Below are 20,000 nucleotides of genomic sequence, written 5' to 3' on the forward strand. Positions count from 1 at the left end.
TGTCTTGTTTGGTAATTAACTTTTCTTTGTTGTTCTCTCTCTCTCTCTCTCTCTCTCTCTCTCTCTCTCTCTCTCTCTCTCTCTCTCTCTCTCTCTCTCTCTCTCTCTCTCTCTCTCTCTCTCTCTCTCTCTCTCTCTCTCTCTCTCTGCTACTTCTGAGATCCCTCCTTGTGCTAGGTGTGAGTTAGATGGTGGCTGGGATGGTATTGGCTAGTAAACGTCATCTGTGGTTTCTCTCAAGCCTGTCATGCTTATTCTGCTGCCAGGAATACTGATTGTGTCTCTCACCTCAGACTATTGGAGTCAGGTAAGAGACAGTGGGCGAAAAGAATTCAAGGATTTGAGAACATGTCTTCCGTTCAGCATTTCAAGGCCTTGAACTTTTATTCACTCAAAGGGAGAAACTATTATGGGTTGATCTTATTATTAAATTTGGAAGATATTTTCATGGACTCTCCCCAATTACTGTTCATCTCAGCCCCCTTGTGTCAGCACTAGAGGCCATCCATACAGTTAATGCAACAGACTTGTTCATCTCAGCTACTTCTATCAGCACTAGAGACCATCCATACAGTTAATGCAACAGACTTGTTCATCTCAGCCACTACTGTCAGCACTAGAGACCATCCATACAGTTAATGCAACAGACTTGTACACCTCGGCCACTGCTGTCAGCACTAGAGGCCGTCCATACAGTTAATGCAGCAGACCTGTTCATCTCAGCCACTTCTGTCAGCATTCCTTATAGTTGTTGTGATGCCAGGCACACATTTTTCTGAGTGATGAGAATCTGGAATTTTCTTGCTAACAGTGTGCCTGAATCTAATTCTGTTGATGGTTTTAGGTACAGTTTGTCCAACTTCTCAGGTGTACATCTGTTTGATTCTTGCTGGTGACATATACGCTGTGCTGCTAGTCAGATTTATTATTTGTCTTGGGCTGATGGCACACTTGCCAGGCAGTTAGATAAGCATGTACAGACTTTGGTGTCATTTTGATAGTGCTGGTGAGCTGACCCCTGAACTGGCCCTGAAGGGGTTCTCTCTTGTGAGACCAGCCAGGTAAAAAATATGTTGAAATGTAGCCACATTTACTGTTCTGAAGTATTTACTATTCTATTCATTTCTTCTCTGTTCACAGGTGCTCTGGAAAATCAATTCAAGGCTAATTATTATTTTTTCTTTATTCATTATCCACAGTTGCCTTGGAAAGTACATTCCTGGCTGAGTGTGGTGCGTGTGCCTGCTACTTGTGTGGTGGTGCTGCTGCTGCGTGAAGCCTCTGCCGTGGGAACCCACCACAAATAGCTAATGGATTCTGTATGATGGGATTAGCAGCAGACAGAATTCCAGTGATGTATTAACATGCCTAGGTTTGGTCCTAAAGGATTGATTTAATGTTGTATTTACTACTCATTTGTCTGTAGTCTATATAGTTTTACTACTACTGGAGTAGTAGTAAAACGGGCTTTTTTTTTTCTTTTTTTATTCAAAATTTTTGTTGCCCCTGGCCAGTGGCCTTCTTACAGGAGAAAAGTAGTAGTAGTAATATTTATTTTTGTATGTGTTTGTGTCTATTATAGTATACTGCACTGTAGGAAAAGTTTTATGAGGAAGATGTGTTAATCTTGACAGTCACTGGATTGAACCTGAAGCACAACTTTCCAGAAACAAGACCTTGCATTTAGTATACAACAAACTAACTTACCAGCTTCCTGTGTTAGCTTAATTCTATCTTGTTTGTATTCTTAATGCTTTGCTTTCTCATTAAAAAAACATTTTCAAAGGCCATACAGATGATCACCAAAATTCTCATGGGGCATTTTCTTTCTCTCTTGCAAAATCCTTGCATTGTCAGTCATGAAAATGCCCCTGGAGACCACAACAACACCACCTGAGTAAAGATAAAGGTGAAAATAATGATAGTGGTTGTGGCAGTGGTGGTGGTGGTGGTGGTGGTGGTGGCTCTGAGGAGAATTAAGTACTAATATCAGAAGGATGTGGTTTTCATGATGCAGAAGAAACCAGATGGAAAAAAGGTGTGTGTGTGTGTGTGTGTGTGTGTGTGTGTGTGTGAGAGAGAGAGAGAGAGAGAGAGAGAGAGAGAGAGAGAGAGAGAGAGAGAGAGAGAGAGAGAGAGAGAGAGAGTGGCTGGGTTAGGGAGAGAGAAGAGAAAGAGAAAGAGGTAAGTGGAGATATGGAGACAAGGGAGAAGGAAGGAAAAGCAGAGGAGTTATGGGAGAGATGGCAGAAAGGGAGGAGGAGGAAGACAAGGAGGGAGGGAGGGTAGATGAGCAGTATGTAAGTGAGTGTGAGTGGAGTCAACATATAAAAGGGAGAGAAATGAACACTCTAAGGAGGGAAGAAATAAAGAATTCATGAAAAGATATTATAGACATATGTAAGGATGAACCAAGGATGTTCTATAGAACAGTAAAATGAAGAATAAGAATGGGTTCAACAAACTGAAAATAAATGGCAAACATGTTGAAGAAGAAGCACAAATTGCAGAGGTTTTGAATGACTTCTTTCAGTGTCTTCACTGGAGAGGGAACATTTGGTAGACCGGTGACGGCAGATGTGAGAGTAGAAGAGTGAGTGAGATTGAGGTAACAGTGGATGAGGTAAGAATAATGATGGAAGACTTGGATGTGAGGAAGGCACAGGGACCTGATGGAGTGTCTGATTGGGTGGTGAAGGAATGCAGAGATCAACCTGCACACATGATTTACAAACTCATCATAACTTCATTAAGGGAAGGAGTGGTGCCCAACATTGGAAAAAAAACAGGTATAGTCCCCATATATAAGAGTGGAAGCAAAGAAGAACCATTTAATTATAGACCAGCATCATTAACAAGTGTAGTGGCAAAATTGTGCCAAAGAATAGTGAAGCAAAGATGGAGTGAATATCTGGAAAAAAGAGAAATATTAACAGACAGACAATTCAGATTTAGGAAAGGAAGGTCATGTATAACAAATTTAAGATGCTTCTACTCCAGTCATAGATATGGTACAAGAAAGAGAAGGATGGGCAGATTGTGTTTATTTTGATAAGGTGCCTCACAGCAGACTGTTGTGGAAATGAGAAATGTCTGGTGGGCTGAGAGGAGCACTCCTACATTGGATCAGTGACTTTCTGAGAGGAAGGGAAATGAGAGCAGTGGTCAAAGATAAAAAGTCATCATGGAGAGAGGTAATTAGTGGTGTTCTGCAGGGTTCAGTACTACCACCAGTCATGTTTGCTACATGTGTGAATGATGTGATGGAAGGGGTGAATAGTTACATGAGTCTATTTGCTGATGATGCAAAATTGATGGGAAAAGTGGAGAGGACAGAGGATTGTGAAGCTCTACAGGGAGATCTGAATGTGATTTGGGATTGGAGTGACACTTGGAAAATGGAGTTTAACATAAAAAAATGTGGAGTGTTGAATGTTTGGGCATAGTTGTGTGATGCCAGTCTTCAGTTATAAATTGGGTAATGAGGAAATAAAAACGAAGAGTGAAGAGAAAGACCTTGGAATTACTGTCATTGATAAGTTGTCCTCAGAGGTACATGTAAGAAGAAAGACGGGGAAACATAAAATCTGGTTAGAAACATAAGAACAACGTTCAACTATCTGGATGAAGAGATGATTAGGGATGTAACTGACAATGATAAGACCTAGTTTGAAATATGCAGCAGTGATGTGGTCTCCCAGCACTAAAAGGGACATAAAGAAATTAGAAAGAATACAATGAGCAGCGACAAAGTTGCCTCTGACCCCTATCAGACTTATCATATGAAGAGAGACTAAAACTAAACCTACCCACCCTTGGAAGAGAAGAGAGAGAGGTGATCTGATGGCCTTATATTGGATTTTGTCAGACTGTGAAAAATTGGACCAGAGTAATTTGGTCGTGAGAGACTTTAGAAGCACGAGAGGACATGAGAAGATGAAGAAGAAGGGTGTGTGTAGGATGATATTAAGAAGAACAGTTTCCTGCAAAGTACTGCAGAAATCTGGAAACACACACACACACACACACACACACACACACACACACACACACACACACACACACACACACACACACACACACACACACACACACACACACACACACACACTTAAAAACATCTGAAAATTTTTACTATAAACTTGTAAATTTGTTCATAATTGTATGACTTCTTATATGTCACCTCTTATGTAACCTGTTATGACCTCTCAGGGACAGCCTTGGGGGCATCCATTATTGGCAGAAGCCCCAGTGTGCTGAGTGACGGGGCGGCATGACCTTGCACATCAGAGGGTCAGGTCAGTGTGTGCTTTGTGCATATTGTGCCTTAGTGTCCTGTCACCTTTCTCTCTCTCTCTCTCTCTCTCTCTCTCTCTCTCTCTCTCTCTCTCTCTCTCTCTCTCTCTCTCTCTCTCTCTCTCTCTCTCTCTCTCTCTCTCTCTCTCTCCTCTCTCTCCTCTCTCTCTCCTCTCCTCTCTCTCTCACTCTCTCTCTCTCTCTCTCTCTCTCTTACACACACACACACACACACACACACACACACACACACACACACACACACACACACACACACACAGAAGATGTTGAAATGGGAGAAGGAATGGGCAGAAAGTAATTATAATTCAAACAAAAAGGAAGGGAGAAGGAAGAAGAGATTTTGCACTAGCTTAGGTACCCCCAAAGACGAATGCATGGACACAAGAGGATAGAATAGATGTAGAAAAAAGGAGGAAGTGAGAAATGGAAAGAATTCAAGGAGGCAAGAAACAAATATATCAGAATCCTTAGAGAAGAAGAAAGGAATTATGAGAAAGATATAGTTAACAAGTACAAAGATGAGCCAAAGTTATTCTTCAGACATGTGAATGGGAAGATGACGTTACATTTGAAGATACACGGTTACAAGCGGAATTAATGAACAAGTGCTTCCAGTCAGTATTCACCAAAGAAAGCAAATTTGAAGGAGAAAGAGCATGGCACAGACACAGTGTGATGAGAGAGATACAGGTGGACGTAAGTGAAATTAAGAACATAATGAAAGATTTGGATGCAAGTAAGGCTCAAGGACCGGATGGAGTGTCCAACTGGATACTTAAGGAATGTTGTGAACAACTGGCAGGGAGTATACACAATACCATAGTATATTCTTTTAAGGAAGGAAAAATCCCTCTAGAATGGAAGAGAGCCAATATTGTGCCCATTTTTAAGAGGTAATAAAGAAGATCCATTGAATTACAGAACTGTTCCTAACAAGTGTAGTGGCAAAAAATAGTGGAAAGAATAGTTAAAAACAGATGGATAGAATATTTAGAAGAAACACAAACATTGACTGACAGACAGTTTGGCTTCAGAAGTGGAAGGTCTTGTGTCACAAATTTAGTGAGCTTTTATGGTAGAGTGATTGATATAATTCAAGAGAGAGAGGGATGGACAGACTGTTTTATTTAGACCTAAAAAAAACATTTGATAAGGTACCACACCAGAGACTGGTATAGAAAATTCAAAATATAAGGGGTTTGCAAGGCAACACACTGAATTGGATTACAGACTTGAGGGACAGGAGAAATGAGAACAGTAATAAAGGGAGAAAAATCAGAATGGTATAGAGTTACAAGTGGAGTACCACAGGGGACAGTCTTAGCCCCTGTAATGTTTCTGGTGTATGTCAACAATATAGTGAATGAGGTTGACAGTTATATAAGTCTGTTTGCAGATGATGCAAAATTATTGAAAAGAGTGGAAAACAATATGGATTGTGAAATATTACAGAAAGATCTAAATAAGATATATAAATGGAGTAAGAAATGGGAAATGGAATTCAATGCAAAGAAATGCAAGGTGATGGAATTAGGAAAAAAGCAAAAGAAGATTGACAAGTTCGTACACCATGGGAGAAGTGGAAATTAAGAAAACCAAACAAGAAAAAGATTTGAGAATTACAATAAGATAATTTATCACCTGAAAAACATGTAAACAAAATAGTTTGGGAAACCTATGAGTTATTAAAAAAGGTGAAAGGGGCATTTGCACACATGGATGAAGAGATGATGAGAAAGTTGATGGAATATGTGATTCATCAACCAAACCCTGGAATATGCCACAATTGTTTGGTCCACCCCATAATAAAAAGGAAATAAGGAAAATTGAAAGGATCCAAAGAACTGCAACCAAATTGGTACCAAGTTTGAGAGATTTAACCTATGAAGAAAGATTAAGGAGATTGAAGCTTCCATCATTACAAGAGAGAAGAGAAAGAGGGAACCTGATTGCTATATACAGAGCTTTAATAGGTAAGGATCAAGTTGACAAAGAAGACTTATTTGTGTGGGACTCAAGAGATACAAGAGGACTTGGAGTAAAATTGAGGAAAAAAGCAAGTAGAAGAGATATCAAGAAATATGGTTTCCCAAATAGAAGCATAGAAATATGGAACAACTTAAATGAAACGGTGATACAAGCAACAAATATTCATGAATTTAAAGTTAAGCTGGATGCTTATAGATATGGAGACAGGACAGCACGAGCATACCTCTTTTCCTGTAAAACATAGCTAGGTAAATGCACATTTCCTGTCACTACTGGCCCTAGGTATGGTAAAGGAAATGTCATGAGTCATACTACTACTACTGCTACTACTGTTACTACTACTACTACTACTGCTACTGCTACTACTACTACTACTACTACTACTACTACTACTACTACTACTACTACTACTACTACTACTATTACCACTAGTACTACTGCTACTACTGCTACTGCTACTACTACTACTACTACTACTACTACTACTACTACTACTAATAATAATAATAATAATAATAATACTAATACTACCACCACCACCACCACCACCACCACCACCACACCACCACCACCACCACCACCACCACCACTACTACTACTACTACTACTACTACTACTACTACTACTACTACTACTACTACTACTACTACTACTACTACTACTACTACTACCACCACCACCACCACCACCAACACCACCAACACCATCAACACTACTACTACTACTGCTACTACTACTACTACTACTACTACTACTACTACTACTACTACTACTACTACTACTACTACTACACTACTACTACTACTACTACTACTACTATTACTATTACTACTACTACTACCACTACCACTACTACTACTACTACTACTACTACTACTACTACTACTACTACTACTACTACTACTACTGCTTCTAGTAGTAGGTAGTAACACAGCAACTACTGCTACTACTACTACTACTACTACTACTACTACTACTACTACTACTACTACTACTACTACTACTACTACTACTACTACTACTACTACTACTACTACTACTACTACCCCTTCTACTATCACTGTTACTACCACCACCCACCACTATCACCACTAAATCAGTATTTATTATTTGTCTTCTTGTCTACCACCACCACCACCACCACCACCACCACTAAGGCACAATCTCCCCTGCAGGCTTCAGTGAGGAGCAGTTCAGCTACTTCAATCCCTCAAAAGGCAATTAGGTGTTCTTGGTGAATAAGGAGGAGGAGATTGAATGCAGAGTGATTGCCTACCTGACCACCAAGGATAGGATTGCCTGCGCCAGTGGGTGAGTTGTGGTGAGTTGCTGGCTGGCGGGTCATAACAATTTGTGGGTGAGTGCCAAAAGATTATTATGCCAACATGGTGAATAATGTAGGAAGTGTATATACTTCTAAAGCACAATTTCCTATGTTTTGTTCTTATTCTCTACCACCACCACCACCACTACCACCACCAATAATAAAACAGTACCTCTTCTTTCTCTTTTTGTCTTTTTGTGTCCCTAGTAATTGTAATCTTGGCACCTACTCATGTCTTACATTCTTTTCATTTATTTCTTCTACTGGAGAGTCTTGGAAGGCAGTGGGGAGTTTGGGGAGCTAATAGGGAGTTTGGGAAGGCAATGGGGAGTTTGGGAAGGCAGTGGAGAGTCTTGGAAAACAGTGGGGAGTTTGGGGAGGGTGTGGGGAGTTTGGGAAGGCAATGGGGGGTTTGGCAAGTCAGTGGAGAGTTTGGGAAGGCAAGTGGGGAGTTTGGGGAAGCAGTGGGGAAGTTTGGGAAGGCACTGGGAGTTGACTGGAGTTTTTAAGACAGACAGACAGACAGACAGAGAGAGAGAGAGAGAGAGAGAGAGAGAGAGAGAGAGAGAGAGAGAGATTATAAATAAAGACATGCACAGAAGCTGATAAACAGGGGCAATAATGCATAAAGAGACTCCACAACAAGATATCAAAATATTATATCCATGAACAGCACCCACCTACATTCACTCACTAACCAGGCTGATCTGTACTGTACTTCTGTGTATGGCAATGAACTGCAGTAAATATGAACCAGTATTTTTTCTGTCATTCTTGTTCTCTTTCACCTCAGGCAGTGCAGTGCAGACTCCAAGGCTCCCCGAGTGTACAGCATTGTTGTGTGTGTGGATGGGGTGTGTGTGCCAGACCCCTCACACTCTGTACTGGTAGGTTGGGAGAGAGAGAGAGAGAGAGAGAGAGAGAGAGAGAGAGAGAGAGAGAGAGAGAGAGAGAGAGAGAGAGAGAGAGAGAGAGAGAGAGAATCATTACCTGTACATTTGTGTCACATGTATATTTTAGCTATATAAAGTGATTAAGTCCGTGGTGTGTGTGTGTGTGTGTGTGTGTGTGTGTGTGTGTGTGTGTGTGGTGTGTGTGTGGTGTGTGTGTGTGTGTGTGTGTGAATCATTTACTCACTGACACAAGCCCTTCCAGAGACATTTTTCCTTCATTCAAATAAGCCGTAGTAATTTCATTTCACTAAGCTAAAATAAAAAATAGTAAAACATGAAATAATCTCCAGCATCCATCCCTTCTTTGAACTTTAAGTGGTATGTGTCCTTTGAAAATACCATTAACTTGTATCTCTTTATTCAGCTTGGGCAGCTACAACAGCCAGATTTGTACACCAACTCTTTCCTTCTCTCATCTCTTTCTCTCTCAGCATTCGTCTCCCCACGTATCTCTTCTCTTCCTCCTCTCATCTCTCTCTCTCTCTCTCTCTCTCTCTCTCTCCTCTCTCTCTCTCTCTCTCTCTCTCTCTCCTCTCTCTCTCCTCTCTCTCTCTCTCTCTCTCTCCTCTCTCTCTCTCCTCTCTCTCTCTCTCTCTCTCTCTCTCTCTCTCTCTCTCTCTCTCTCTCTCTCTCTCTCTCTCTCTCTCTCTCTCTCTCTCTCTCTCTCTCCAGCACCATTCCCTTCTCCCATTCATTAGAGGTCATCCCCTTACACCCAGAGCATGTATTGCACTCATACACATCTCCTCCTCCCTTTCTCTCCCAGTTCTACATGTTTCTCTTATCTCCCTGCATTGTGTCACTCTCCTCCCTAGTATGGCTGGGCAAGGTCACCTACCATTGAGACAGTAGCTCCTCATTGGTCATTGCCAGGCTCTCTTTTCGATCTTCATGGCAGTTTCCACAACAGCAAACACTGCAAGCTTGACCACTGATTTTGTCTCCAATGAAGCTAAGAGTGGGAGTGTTCTTACCAAGTATGTGTTGTGTTTTGGAGTTTTTAGTTTAGTATTAGTCACTGTCCTTCCTTAATCTGTTACTGGAATCATGAAAACACCCTTGCAAACCCATAAACAATGTCCGCTAAAACCTGTTAAAGTATCATTAACTCTTTTACTTGAATTACAGAGACTAACCCTTTTACTTGAATCACAGAGACATACTTGCAAACCCTAACAACATCCACTGAAACTTGTTAAACTGTCACTAGCATTATTAAACCATTACTTGATCATAAAAACACCCTTGAAAACCCTGGTAACATCCATTAAAGTCTGTTAACCTATTACTAACCTTATTAAACCATTACTTGAATCATGTAAATGCCCTTGAAAACCCTGATAACATCCACTAAAGCCTTTTAAATTACCACTCCAGTCAGGGGAGCTCCAAACACTATTAGAGCCTGTTAATAAAGAAAAAGGCACTGGAATATTGGGGAATGCACATTTCAAGCTGTAGCCCTTACCTCACATCCTTAACTCTCATAACAGGGCCTTTGTTGGACGGCGTCCCCTGTGCATATAGTGGACGACAACCTGGAGCTCTGTGACACACTGACAAGGGAGAAGGTTACTTGTCGCTCCAAGGGTAAGCTGGTCGGCCCCATGAATGCCACTGTCTGTGTTACTGGAAGAGGCGCGTCTGAAGTGACCAAGATAGGAATGTACGTGGACTCCCAGGACAGGCTGTACCCAGTTCCTCACATATGCTGGTGTGTACATATAGTGTGCCTGCACGTGTATGCATGTGAATCTAGTCTTATGTTGCCTAAACCAGTGTAACCTGACTTTATCCTGACTATTGGAAATAACTGTATAGGAATTAAGCTTGTAATGCCCTGTGTTTTAGCAGTAGATTGTTGTGTTTTTCTTAGTTTTTACAGGGTGTCCTGCAAGTTTAGGTACACTAGGTATGATAGTTCAAGTAATTCTAAGTTGAAACATACCCCATACACATATGCTGTGTTTTGTTTTATTTTGTGAGAAATTAATGTGTAGCTAAGTTGTGAGTTGCGGGAGCCGCTTGCCTGGGTGTGCCTCCGCCTCCTTCCTCCCCTCCTTGGCTCGCTACGTACTCGCGTGGTGCTGCGTAGCATTAAGTGATACATTTTTGTGTACATTGTATGCAGTCAGATCCTTACAGGAAATAGCAAATGACAGATTAAATTTAGTGAAGAAAATGTGCAGGTGAGATCAAGGAGAAGATCAAGGAGAGCCTGGCAGTGACTGAGTATGCCAAGCCATCCAGTGACATTGGTGCTGAGTGGTGTGTCCAGCAGTGCGGTGCAGTACACAGTGTTTGAAATGCAGCTGTCCTTTACTGTGCTGGATACAGAGGTGTGTGTGTAGTTGTAGTATACAGGGGCCTAAGCTACACACCTCTGGTTCTGTCTCCTTTATTCATCCATCAGTTTATGTACATTTCTTGCCTCTCTCACCTTTGTTTTTCTACTTGTGATATACAGGGGCTGGGCTACATTCCTTATCCCACCTCTGTATTCATTCAGTCCTTGTGTGTATGTGTGTGTGTGTGTGTGTGTATGTGTGTGTGTGTGTGTATATGTGTGTCGTGTGTGTGTGTGTGTGTGTGTGTGTGTGTGTGTGGTGTGTGTGTGTGTGTTACCTAGTTGTATTTACCTAGTTGTGAAATACAGGACGAGCCACACTAGGCTCGTGCCGTCCCATCTCCATATCGATTTTTATTTAGATTTTCTTTAAATTTATGAATTGTCTTTGCACACACAGTCTCATCTTTAAGTTCATTCCACACTGTTATACTTCTGTGTGGGGAAGCTATGTTTCTTGATGTCTCTTCTGCAAATACTCCTTTTCAGTCTCCTTCCATGTCTTCTTGTGTCTCTCGTATCTGGTATCAAGAGGTCTTCTCTGTCCAACTTTTCCATTCTTTCCAGTATTTTATATATAGCTATCAAATCACCCTCTCTCCCTCTTTTTTTCTAGTGTAGTCAGGCCCAATCTCTTCAACCTTTCCTCATAACTATACTCTCTTAAGCTTGCAGGGATTTTAGTTGCAGCTCTCTGAATTCTTTCTAACTTTCTTGTATCCTTTTTCAAACTTCGACAACACTGATGCTGTGTACTCCAATCTCGGACATATCATCGTTGGTATCATTTTTTTTTTATCATATCTTCATCAATATAGGAGAATGCTATCTTGATGTTTTTCAGCAGTTTATATGTTTCTCCTATAATTTTTGTTTATGTGCTTCCCAAATGATAAATTATCAGTAATAATTACTCCTAGGTCTTTTTCTTCTGATCTTATAGAGATTTCCTCATTCCCTAAGTAATAGTTGCCAATTGGTCTTTTCGCACTTTTTCCAAACCTCATCACACTACATTTTTTAGCATTAAACTCCATGTTCCACCTCATTAACCCTTCATTAATCTTAATTAAGTCCTGATTTAAAGCATTGCAATCCTCTTCATTTGTTACTTTCCTCATAATCTTAGCATCATGAGTGAAAAGGTTCATGTAACTTTCTACACCTTCTGTCACTTCGTTTACATAAACTGTGAAACAAAATATGTGCAAGTACTGAACCTTGTTGGACTCCACTTGTTACCATTCTCCAGTTCAACCTGCTGCCTTTAATTGCTGTCCTCATTTCTCTGTTTGTCAAAAAGTCAGTCATCCACTTTAACAGTGATCCACCGAGTCCCTCAGTTTTTCCAATTTCCATATTAGTCTTCTGTGTGGAACTTTATGGAATGCTTTTCTCAGATCTAAGTATATGCAGTCGGCCCATCCATCTCTCCCTGGCACTATATCTATTACTCTTGAGTAGAAACTTATCAGATTTGTAAACACAAGATCTTCCTTTTCTGAAACCAAACTGTTTCTCTGTTATCACCTTGTTGTCTTCTAGGTATTTCACCCATCTGTTCTTGATAATCTTTTCACAAATCTTCACCACCACACTTGTGAACAGTACAGGTCTATAATTTAATGGATCCTTCTTTGCTTCCAGTCTTGTGAATTGGGGTAATATCCGCCCATTTCCAATCTATGAGTACTCTACCTTTTACCAGGGTGGTGCTAATTATATTTGTGCAAACGCTGAGACTAATTGTGAACTACACTCTTTAAAAAATCCAACTGGAGACACCATCAGGACCCATTGCTTTCCTTACATCCAGGTCTTCCAACATATTCTTTACTTCATCTACTGATGTTTTAATCTCCTTTAGGTTGGTCCCTTTTTCTAATGCTGTCCTCTCATCTCTGAAATCATTTTCCTTAGCAGACACAGAGTGGAAGTATCTGTTAAACACTTCAGCTACCTCTTCTGGGTTATCCACTGTCTCTTCTCCCAGCTTTTACTGTGCTTTATTTCATCTTTATTCTTTAATTTTCCATTAATGAATTTATAAAATAATTTTGGTTGGTCTTTACATTTCTCCACAACATTCCTTTCCAAATTTTTCTGCTCATCTCTGTGAGTTTTGACATATTCGTTCCTCTTCCTTATATAATTGTTCCACAGGTCCAGTCTCCTGTTTTTCTTCCACTTGTTCCATGCTTTTTCTCTCCAATCTAGCTGTTGCACATCTGTTGTACCAATCCTTTTTGAAAAGGTTCTCTGTTGATCTTTTGGGTACCCATTTCTCTACTCCCTTATTATGAATGTCCAGGAAAGCTGTCCACTTTTCCTATGTTCCAATTCACTTCACTGAAATACTTCCTAAGTTGTCCAAAGTTAGTCTTGCTGTAGTTTAGCCATTCTCTTCTGTGGTCCTCTTTTCTTATACTGAGGTTATTATCCATAGCTGTGAACTGAATCAGCACATGATCACTTTTTCCTATTGGGTTTATGTATTTAAGGTCTTCTACTATTTCTTGTTTCTTGGTGGAAATTAGATCAAGCCTTGAAGGTGCTTCATCTTCATCTAAATCTTGTGTCATCTGTAACCCATTGTGTCAGGAAATTTTCAATAGCCAGGTCTAGTAGCTTGTTCCTCCCATGATGGCTCACTGCCTTCCGTGGTCCAATTCTCCCTAGATATCTCTTTACAGTTAAAGTCCCCCATCAGGAGTATATCAGCATTTTCCTCAAAATAACTCTGCCAAATGTGTCCTTGTGTCCTCAAGCATTTTGTTTTATTCATCCTCTCTCCAAGAGTTGGAATAGGGGAGAACATAAGTCACCACAATGTTACAGTATCTTACAGTATTCTGTCTGAAGTTTATTTTCAATACTTCTGCCTCCTCCACCCCATATGTGACAGATTCCACTAATAAATCCTTCCTAATTAGAAGCATCACACCTCCTCCCTTGTTTATTTTTTTCTATTTCTCATCCAGAGGTTATATTTTCCTTCACCAATATTTGATATATCCCTTCACTTGCCAATTTAATTTCAACAATTCCCATGATGTCCGGTTTCTCCTCTTTTAATTTCTTTGATCTCTCCAGTGAGCTCTTTTTCTTCTTGTAATGTCCCCACTAATTTTTCCACAACATATCTTTTCCTTCTTTTCTCTTTCAGTCCACTGAGGTGTATACTCTTCCTTCAGACCGAATACCACAAGTTTTTTTTCTTATCCTCAGTTTCTCTCACCAAGTTTTCTTTCTGTTTTATAACTTGAACAACTTTTTCTGTTAGCTTTGTGTTGTTTTGCCTTTGTTTGTTCCTCCACAATTTCCCTAAAATCAGTCTTTTCTTCCTCTTGTTCTTTCTTCCAATATTCCTGTTTTACGTTTAACTCTTCCACTTTCCCTTCATATTCCATTGCTTTTTTTTCTTATAACGTTTGTTTTTTTACGAGTATGTAGATCGTCGTATGACACCTTTCCACACCCCCCTTCCTTGGTGATCAAAGTCTCAACCATCTTTTCCATCTTCTCAAGTCTATCCTTCATTTCCTTCATTTCAGTTTCCACTGTGATAATTTTCCTTCTCATCATTGCTTTCCCGACCCTTCAGTTCTCTTTCCCAAATCCTGAGAAGTCTCTCTGTCTTCCCTTCAGGACGATCCCCGTTGGGGTAAACATGATAGTGGGGACCGAAGAAGTCCCCCTCTTCACTGCTCATTATAACAATTTAACTGCTTTCTGCAAAACACTTTTGGAGATGGGACAGCAATAAGTAGAGCCAGTGTAGAACTCTCAGACTGGTATTTCTACTAGGGCAGCTCTCAGCGACGTAGAGGGCTGGATTTTTAGCGTGTGTGTTGTGTGTGTGTGTGTGTGTGTGTGTGTGAGTGTGTGTGTGTGTGTGTTGTGTGTGTGTGTGTGTGTGTTTAGTAAACCTTCAGGCCTTTTGGGTTCCCATGAAAGGACTCAAAGATGCACCAATAATTTCTCCTCTCTCTCTCCTCTCTCTCTCTCTCTCTCTCTCTCTCTCTCTCTCTCTCTCTCTCTCTCTCTCTCTCTCTCTCTCTCTCTCTCTCTCTCTCTCTCTCTCTCTCTCTCTCTCTCTCTCTCTCTCTCTCTCTCTCTCTCTCTCTCTGAGTCCATTCCATTCATCCACCACTATTTAAAAACCAATTCCTTCCTATCTCTTTTAAATTTAACTTAATCAGGGTACATTAATGGTGTCTCTAGGGATTAGCCTGACAGGATTACTGAGGGAAATACAAGTCTGACGTGCCAAAAAAGGAGAGAAAAGGATCTCAGCTTTACCAAGATACAATTACTATTGGAGTCACATAAGTGATCTAATAGTTGGTCTTCTTTTGGTCTCTCCTCAGCACATAAGTAATCTAATAACTGGTCTTCTTTTGGTCTCCCCTCAGTGCATAAGTGATGTAATAGTTGGTCTTCTTTTTGGCCTCCCCTCAGCTTGACACAGACGAGTGCAGCAATGGTCCTGCAGCAGCCCAGCATAGTGCAGGCCAGACAGCCCACTGCCATCACTGTTCACTTTGTTGACAAGGGCTCTGGCTTGGTGCTTAATGGCCTGGCTTTCAAGGTGAGGAGACAGACAGGCATGATTGACTTAAATGTTGTATATAAAGAGTAATAAAATGATATAATCTTTGTTAACATGATGTGAGGAAGTGAGGAGGACAGACAGGAATGATTTTTTTTTTTTTTTATAGAGTAATAAAACAATATAATTTCTGTTATTGTTCAGTTTGTTGACAAAGATTCTGGATTGTAGTTTGATGGCAAGGCATTGAAGGTGAGGAGATGACAAAATCAAGTTAAATTTTTTTTGGATAGCGTAATAAAACTATTAATTCTGTTATCAAGAGGCATTCAGTTTGTTGACAAGGACTCTGGCCCAGTGCTTGGATGGCAAGACTTTAAAGGTGGGGTAGACAGGAATAATCGAGTCAAGTTTATTTTTTGCATACATGCATGAAGTAATAAAACAATATTATTTCTGTTATCATGATACATTCATTCAGTTTGTTTACAAAAATTCTGGCTTAATGTTTGATGGTGAGGCTTTCAAGGTGAAATTACTAAGTTAATTAAGGGACTGTAATTAACTTTTTTTAAATGAAAATGTGTGCAAAAAGCAACATTGGTCTGTGCACACTGAAAAATCATCCAGCACTTTGGCAACAATCTGCCAAAGTTTGAGCTGTGTGTCTGAGACATAGCTTGTTTACACTCAGGCTTTAGATTACACCTTGTGGTACTCCTTATGTTTTGCTGTTTTTCATATACTGTATCTGTTCTTTTTGTGTGTGCATGATTTTTGGAGACTTTTTTCAGATGTGTGGCATGTTACCCCTAAGTGGTGGGAGGGGAGGGAGTGGGATAGTAATTACTGGATAATGAGTCAGTACTTAGTTGGCCTAAGGTGAGGCCAGGGCATGTATGTACTGCCACGCTGGTGCCAGACCATCCACACGACTCATAAAATTTATGAGAGGAATTGTGTTACTATCTTCTGTGAAGACCATAACCATAGCAGAGTCTTGTAAGTACAGTTACTAGGGTGCTGTAGGGAGGTCCACAACACTGTTCCTTCCCACCAGAGACCAATGGGCCTAAGAGTGTGAGTGATGTGTGTGTGAGTGAGTGGTGCTTTGTCTGGGGTTGGTGGCCTGGTGTATAGATAAGTAGATAGATGAAGGGAGTAAAATCATACCTTCTCTGTTATCCTTCCATAAGAAAGCACAGAAGTTGAGAGAAATTGCATCTGTACTGTATTTTTTTCCTGAGCCTCTTCTCTCTCCTCCTCAGGGCCAGACATTTGTGGGCAAACTGCTGGCAAAGACTGCTGAGGGACACTTTGAGGTTATCCAGAGGTATGCCAAGTAAGAAACAGAAGAGAATGTTACAAGGAGGAGGCAGCAGGCACCTGCCAAAATGATAATTACTCCCAGTGAGGTCTAAAGCACTGGATGATGGGGTGCTGTGAACTTATCATTAAATGCAGCTGTGACCTCACTGAATGTTTCCCTTAGTGTCTCACAACACAAGGGAGCAGTCACAGCCTGCCCTCTAAAAACAACTTTCTTCCTTCATACAAAACTACAAGCACCTAATTACACACACACTCTTCACTCAATTGTCATGGCGACTCCTACACCAGCCTCAGAGTCACCATCGGGGGAGGGGACCACAAATGTCCCCAGATCAGACTGCTCTTCTGGTATCGACCATAAGTGTCTTGACACCTCCCTCAACTTTTTCTTCATTAACTCCTGCAACATTCGCAGTCTTGGATTTAATTTTCAGTCTGTAAAACACCATCTCTCCTCTACTAAACCTCATTTTCTTTTCCTCACTGAAACACAGGTGTCTAAGGTAACTGACATTAGCCCCATTTCTGTTCTCTCCTACTTTCTCTATCCTCATTTTCAATCCAAAGCTGGATGTTGCATTTATGTGTGCAACAACTTAACCTGCTCTCTTGCCCATGCTCTTGAATCTTCCAAGTTTTCCACCATCTGGCTACGACTACAGAGTCACTCTCAAACTAAATGTATTTGTGCTGTATAGCTCTCACTTAACTCCTCTGACTATAAGAAATTCTTTGACTACTTTCAAAGTGGAGCACATTCTGACTCTTCCCTTTTGTGGAGGTCTCCATTCTTGGAGATTTCAATGTTCACCACCAGCTTTGGCTTTCCTTTTCATCTCCCTTCACTGACCATCCTGGTGAACTAGCCTTCAACTTTGGTATCCTCCACGACCTAGAGCAATTGGTGCAACATTCTACTCATAATCCTAACTGTTTTGGAGATACGCCCAACATTATTAACCTTTTCCTAATCTCTAAACCTTCTGATTATACTGTCACCCTCTCTTCTCTGTTGGGCTCCTCCAATCACAATCTCATATCTGTATCTTGTCCTATCACTCCAATCCCTCCTCAGCATCCCCATAAGTAGAAGTGCCTCTAGCATTTTGTCTCAGCTAGCTACAGGGACCTGAGGAGGTATTTTGCTGATTTTCCTTGGAATGACTACTGCTTCCGTGTCAGAGACCTGTCTCTGTGTGCAGAGTACATAACAGAGGTAATAGTGTCTGGCATGGAGATGTACATTCCTCACTCTTTACCTTCCAAACCTTGGTTTAACACAGCTTGTTCTTGTGCTATACATGATAGAGAGGTAGCCTACAAAAGGTACTTGAGCCTTCCATCACCAGAATCTCATTCACATTATATTTCTGCCCGGAACCATGCTAAGTCTGTTCTTCAACTAGCCAAAAACTACTTCATTAATAGAAAGTGTCAAAATCTTTCAAGATCTAACTCCCCTTGTGACTTCTGGCACCTAGCCAAAAACATCTTCAATAATTTTGCCTCTCCTTCTTTTCCTCCTTTATATCAACCAGATGGCACCACTGCTATCACATCTATCTCTAAACCTGAACTCTTCACTCAAACCTTTGCTTAAAACTCTGCCTTGGATGATTCATGGCTTGTTCCTCCCTCTCCTCCACTCTCTGACTACTTCATGCTACTTATTAAAATTCTTCACAATGATGTTTTCCATGCCTTTGCTGGCCTAAACCCTCAGAAGGCTTATGGACCTGATGGGGTCCCTCATATTGTTCTCCGAAACTGTGCCTCTGTGCTTGCACCTTGCTTAGTCAAACTCTTTCATTTCTGTCTGTCAACATCTACCTTTCCTTCTTGCTGGAAGTTTGCCTACATTCAGCCTGTTCCTAAAAAGGGTGACTTCAAATCCCTCAAACTACCATCCTATTGCTTTAATTTCCTGCCTATTTAAAGTTTTTGAATCTATCCTCAACAGGAAGATTCTTAAACATCTATCACTTCACAACCTTCTATCTGATCGCCAGTATGGGTTCCATCAAGGCCGCTCTCCTGGTGATCTTCTGGCTTTCCTTACTGAGTTTTGGTCATCCTCTTTTAAAGATTTTGGAGAGACTTTTGTTGTTGCCTTGGACATATCAAAAGCTTTTAATAGAGTTTGGCACAAAGCTTTGATTTCCAAATTATCCCCTCCTACAGCTTCTATCCTTCTCTCTGTAACTTCATCTCAAGTTTCCATTCTGACCATTCTATTGCTGCTTTGGTAGATGGTCACTGTTCTTCCCTTAAATCTATTAACAGTGGTGTTCCTCAGGGTTCTGTCCTGTTACCCACTCTCTTCTTCAGTGGCGGCTCATCAATAGGGACTGCGAGACTGCATCCCCCCCAGTGGATTTCTAGGATTCACGAAAATAATGTTAATTTATTTATGTTTGACTATCATTCACATGAAAACACCAATTCTCACATGTTTATATGAAAAAAAAAATACTGCAAAACAATGAAGAAGTACGGAAATTATTTACTATTTAATGATACGAAAGCGGGGAGAAATGGGGGAGCCTTCCCGGGTGGAATGGCGAGTGTGGACTGCGTCCACACTCACACACTGTGAGTGTTCTTGCGTCGGTCTTATTTTCAATCGTGTTTTTCAATTTGTCAGGGATGATTTTAAAATATTATTAATCAGTGATGGCTTGTGCTCAATCTTGATTATCATAGATGGTGTAAAATCACAGAAACATCATATAAAATAGTTTTTTTTCTTTTCCCATGTAGGCCTAGCAGTATTTTGCAAAATGGCGCAAGAAGCAAAGATGGTTTCTGCATTGAAAGAACTCGCACTTGCCATGATTTCAATAGAGAAGATTTCTATGAATAATATGCCAGGTTTAAATGAAAAAGTTATTGATCTGTTTGCACAAAACAGGAACAGGAGAATGGACTTCCTTTTCAAATAGCCTAAGCCACCACTAAGGAAGTCAAGCATTTACTGTTAGGATAAGACCTAAAGAATTAAATAATTATCTATCTATCTTTATAATCTATCAATCAGTTGTATGTTAAACAATAACAATAAAAGCATTTAAGATTTTATTTGAATGTGAGACAGCCCCCCAATCAGTAACAGTCACGAGCCACCACTGCTCTTCTTTTTATTCTCCAATGACCTAAACCAAACTTCTTGTCTTATCCACTCCTACG

General features: G+C 40.5%; 1 protein-coding gene and 1 long non-coding RNA gene across 3 annotated transcripts in view; both read left to right on the plus strand.

Annotated features, from left to right (window-relative positions):
• LOC135098206 (uncharacterized) overlaps positions 1-9,555 on the plus strand; it is a 10,334-nt gene extending 779 nt beyond the window's left edge. Inside the window, exons 2-6 of one of the 2 annotated variants that reach the window (XR_010266671.1) lie at positions 1,200-1,372; positions 4,213-4,298; positions 7,482-7,627; positions 8,424-8,517; positions 9,399-9,555. This is a non-coding gene — a long non-coding RNA (uncharacterized LOC135098206). The remainder of the gene's footprint in view (positions 1-1,199; positions 1,373-4,212; positions 4,299-7,481; positions 7,628-8,423; positions 8,518-9,398) is intronic. The other variant, XR_010266672.1, reaches the window with a different exon arrangement.
• Positions 9,556-9,630: 75 nt separating this feature from the next.
• LOC135098210 (uncharacterized) overlaps positions 9,631-20,000 on the plus strand; it is a 15,309-nt gene continuing 4,939 nt past the window's right edge. Inside the window, exons 1-4 of the mRNA XM_064000452.1 lie at positions 9,631-9,681; positions 10,077-10,297; positions 15,392-15,521; positions 16,751-16,815. Of these exons, the coding sequence (XP_063856522.1) occupies positions 9,631-9,681; positions 10,077-10,297; positions 15,392-15,521; positions 16,751-16,815 (467 nt within the window). The remainder of the gene's footprint in view (positions 9,682-10,076; positions 10,298-15,391; positions 15,522-16,750; positions 16,816-20,000) is intronic.

The sequence above is a fragment of the Scylla paramamosain genome, unplaced genomic scaffold, assembly GCF_035594125.1.
Source record: "Scylla paramamosain isolate STU-SP2022 unplaced genomic scaffold, ASM3559412v1 Contig50, whole genome shotgun sequence".
Classification (NCBI taxonomy): Eukaryota; Metazoa; Arthropoda; class Malacostraca; order Decapoda; family Portunidae; genus Scylla; species Scylla paramamosain.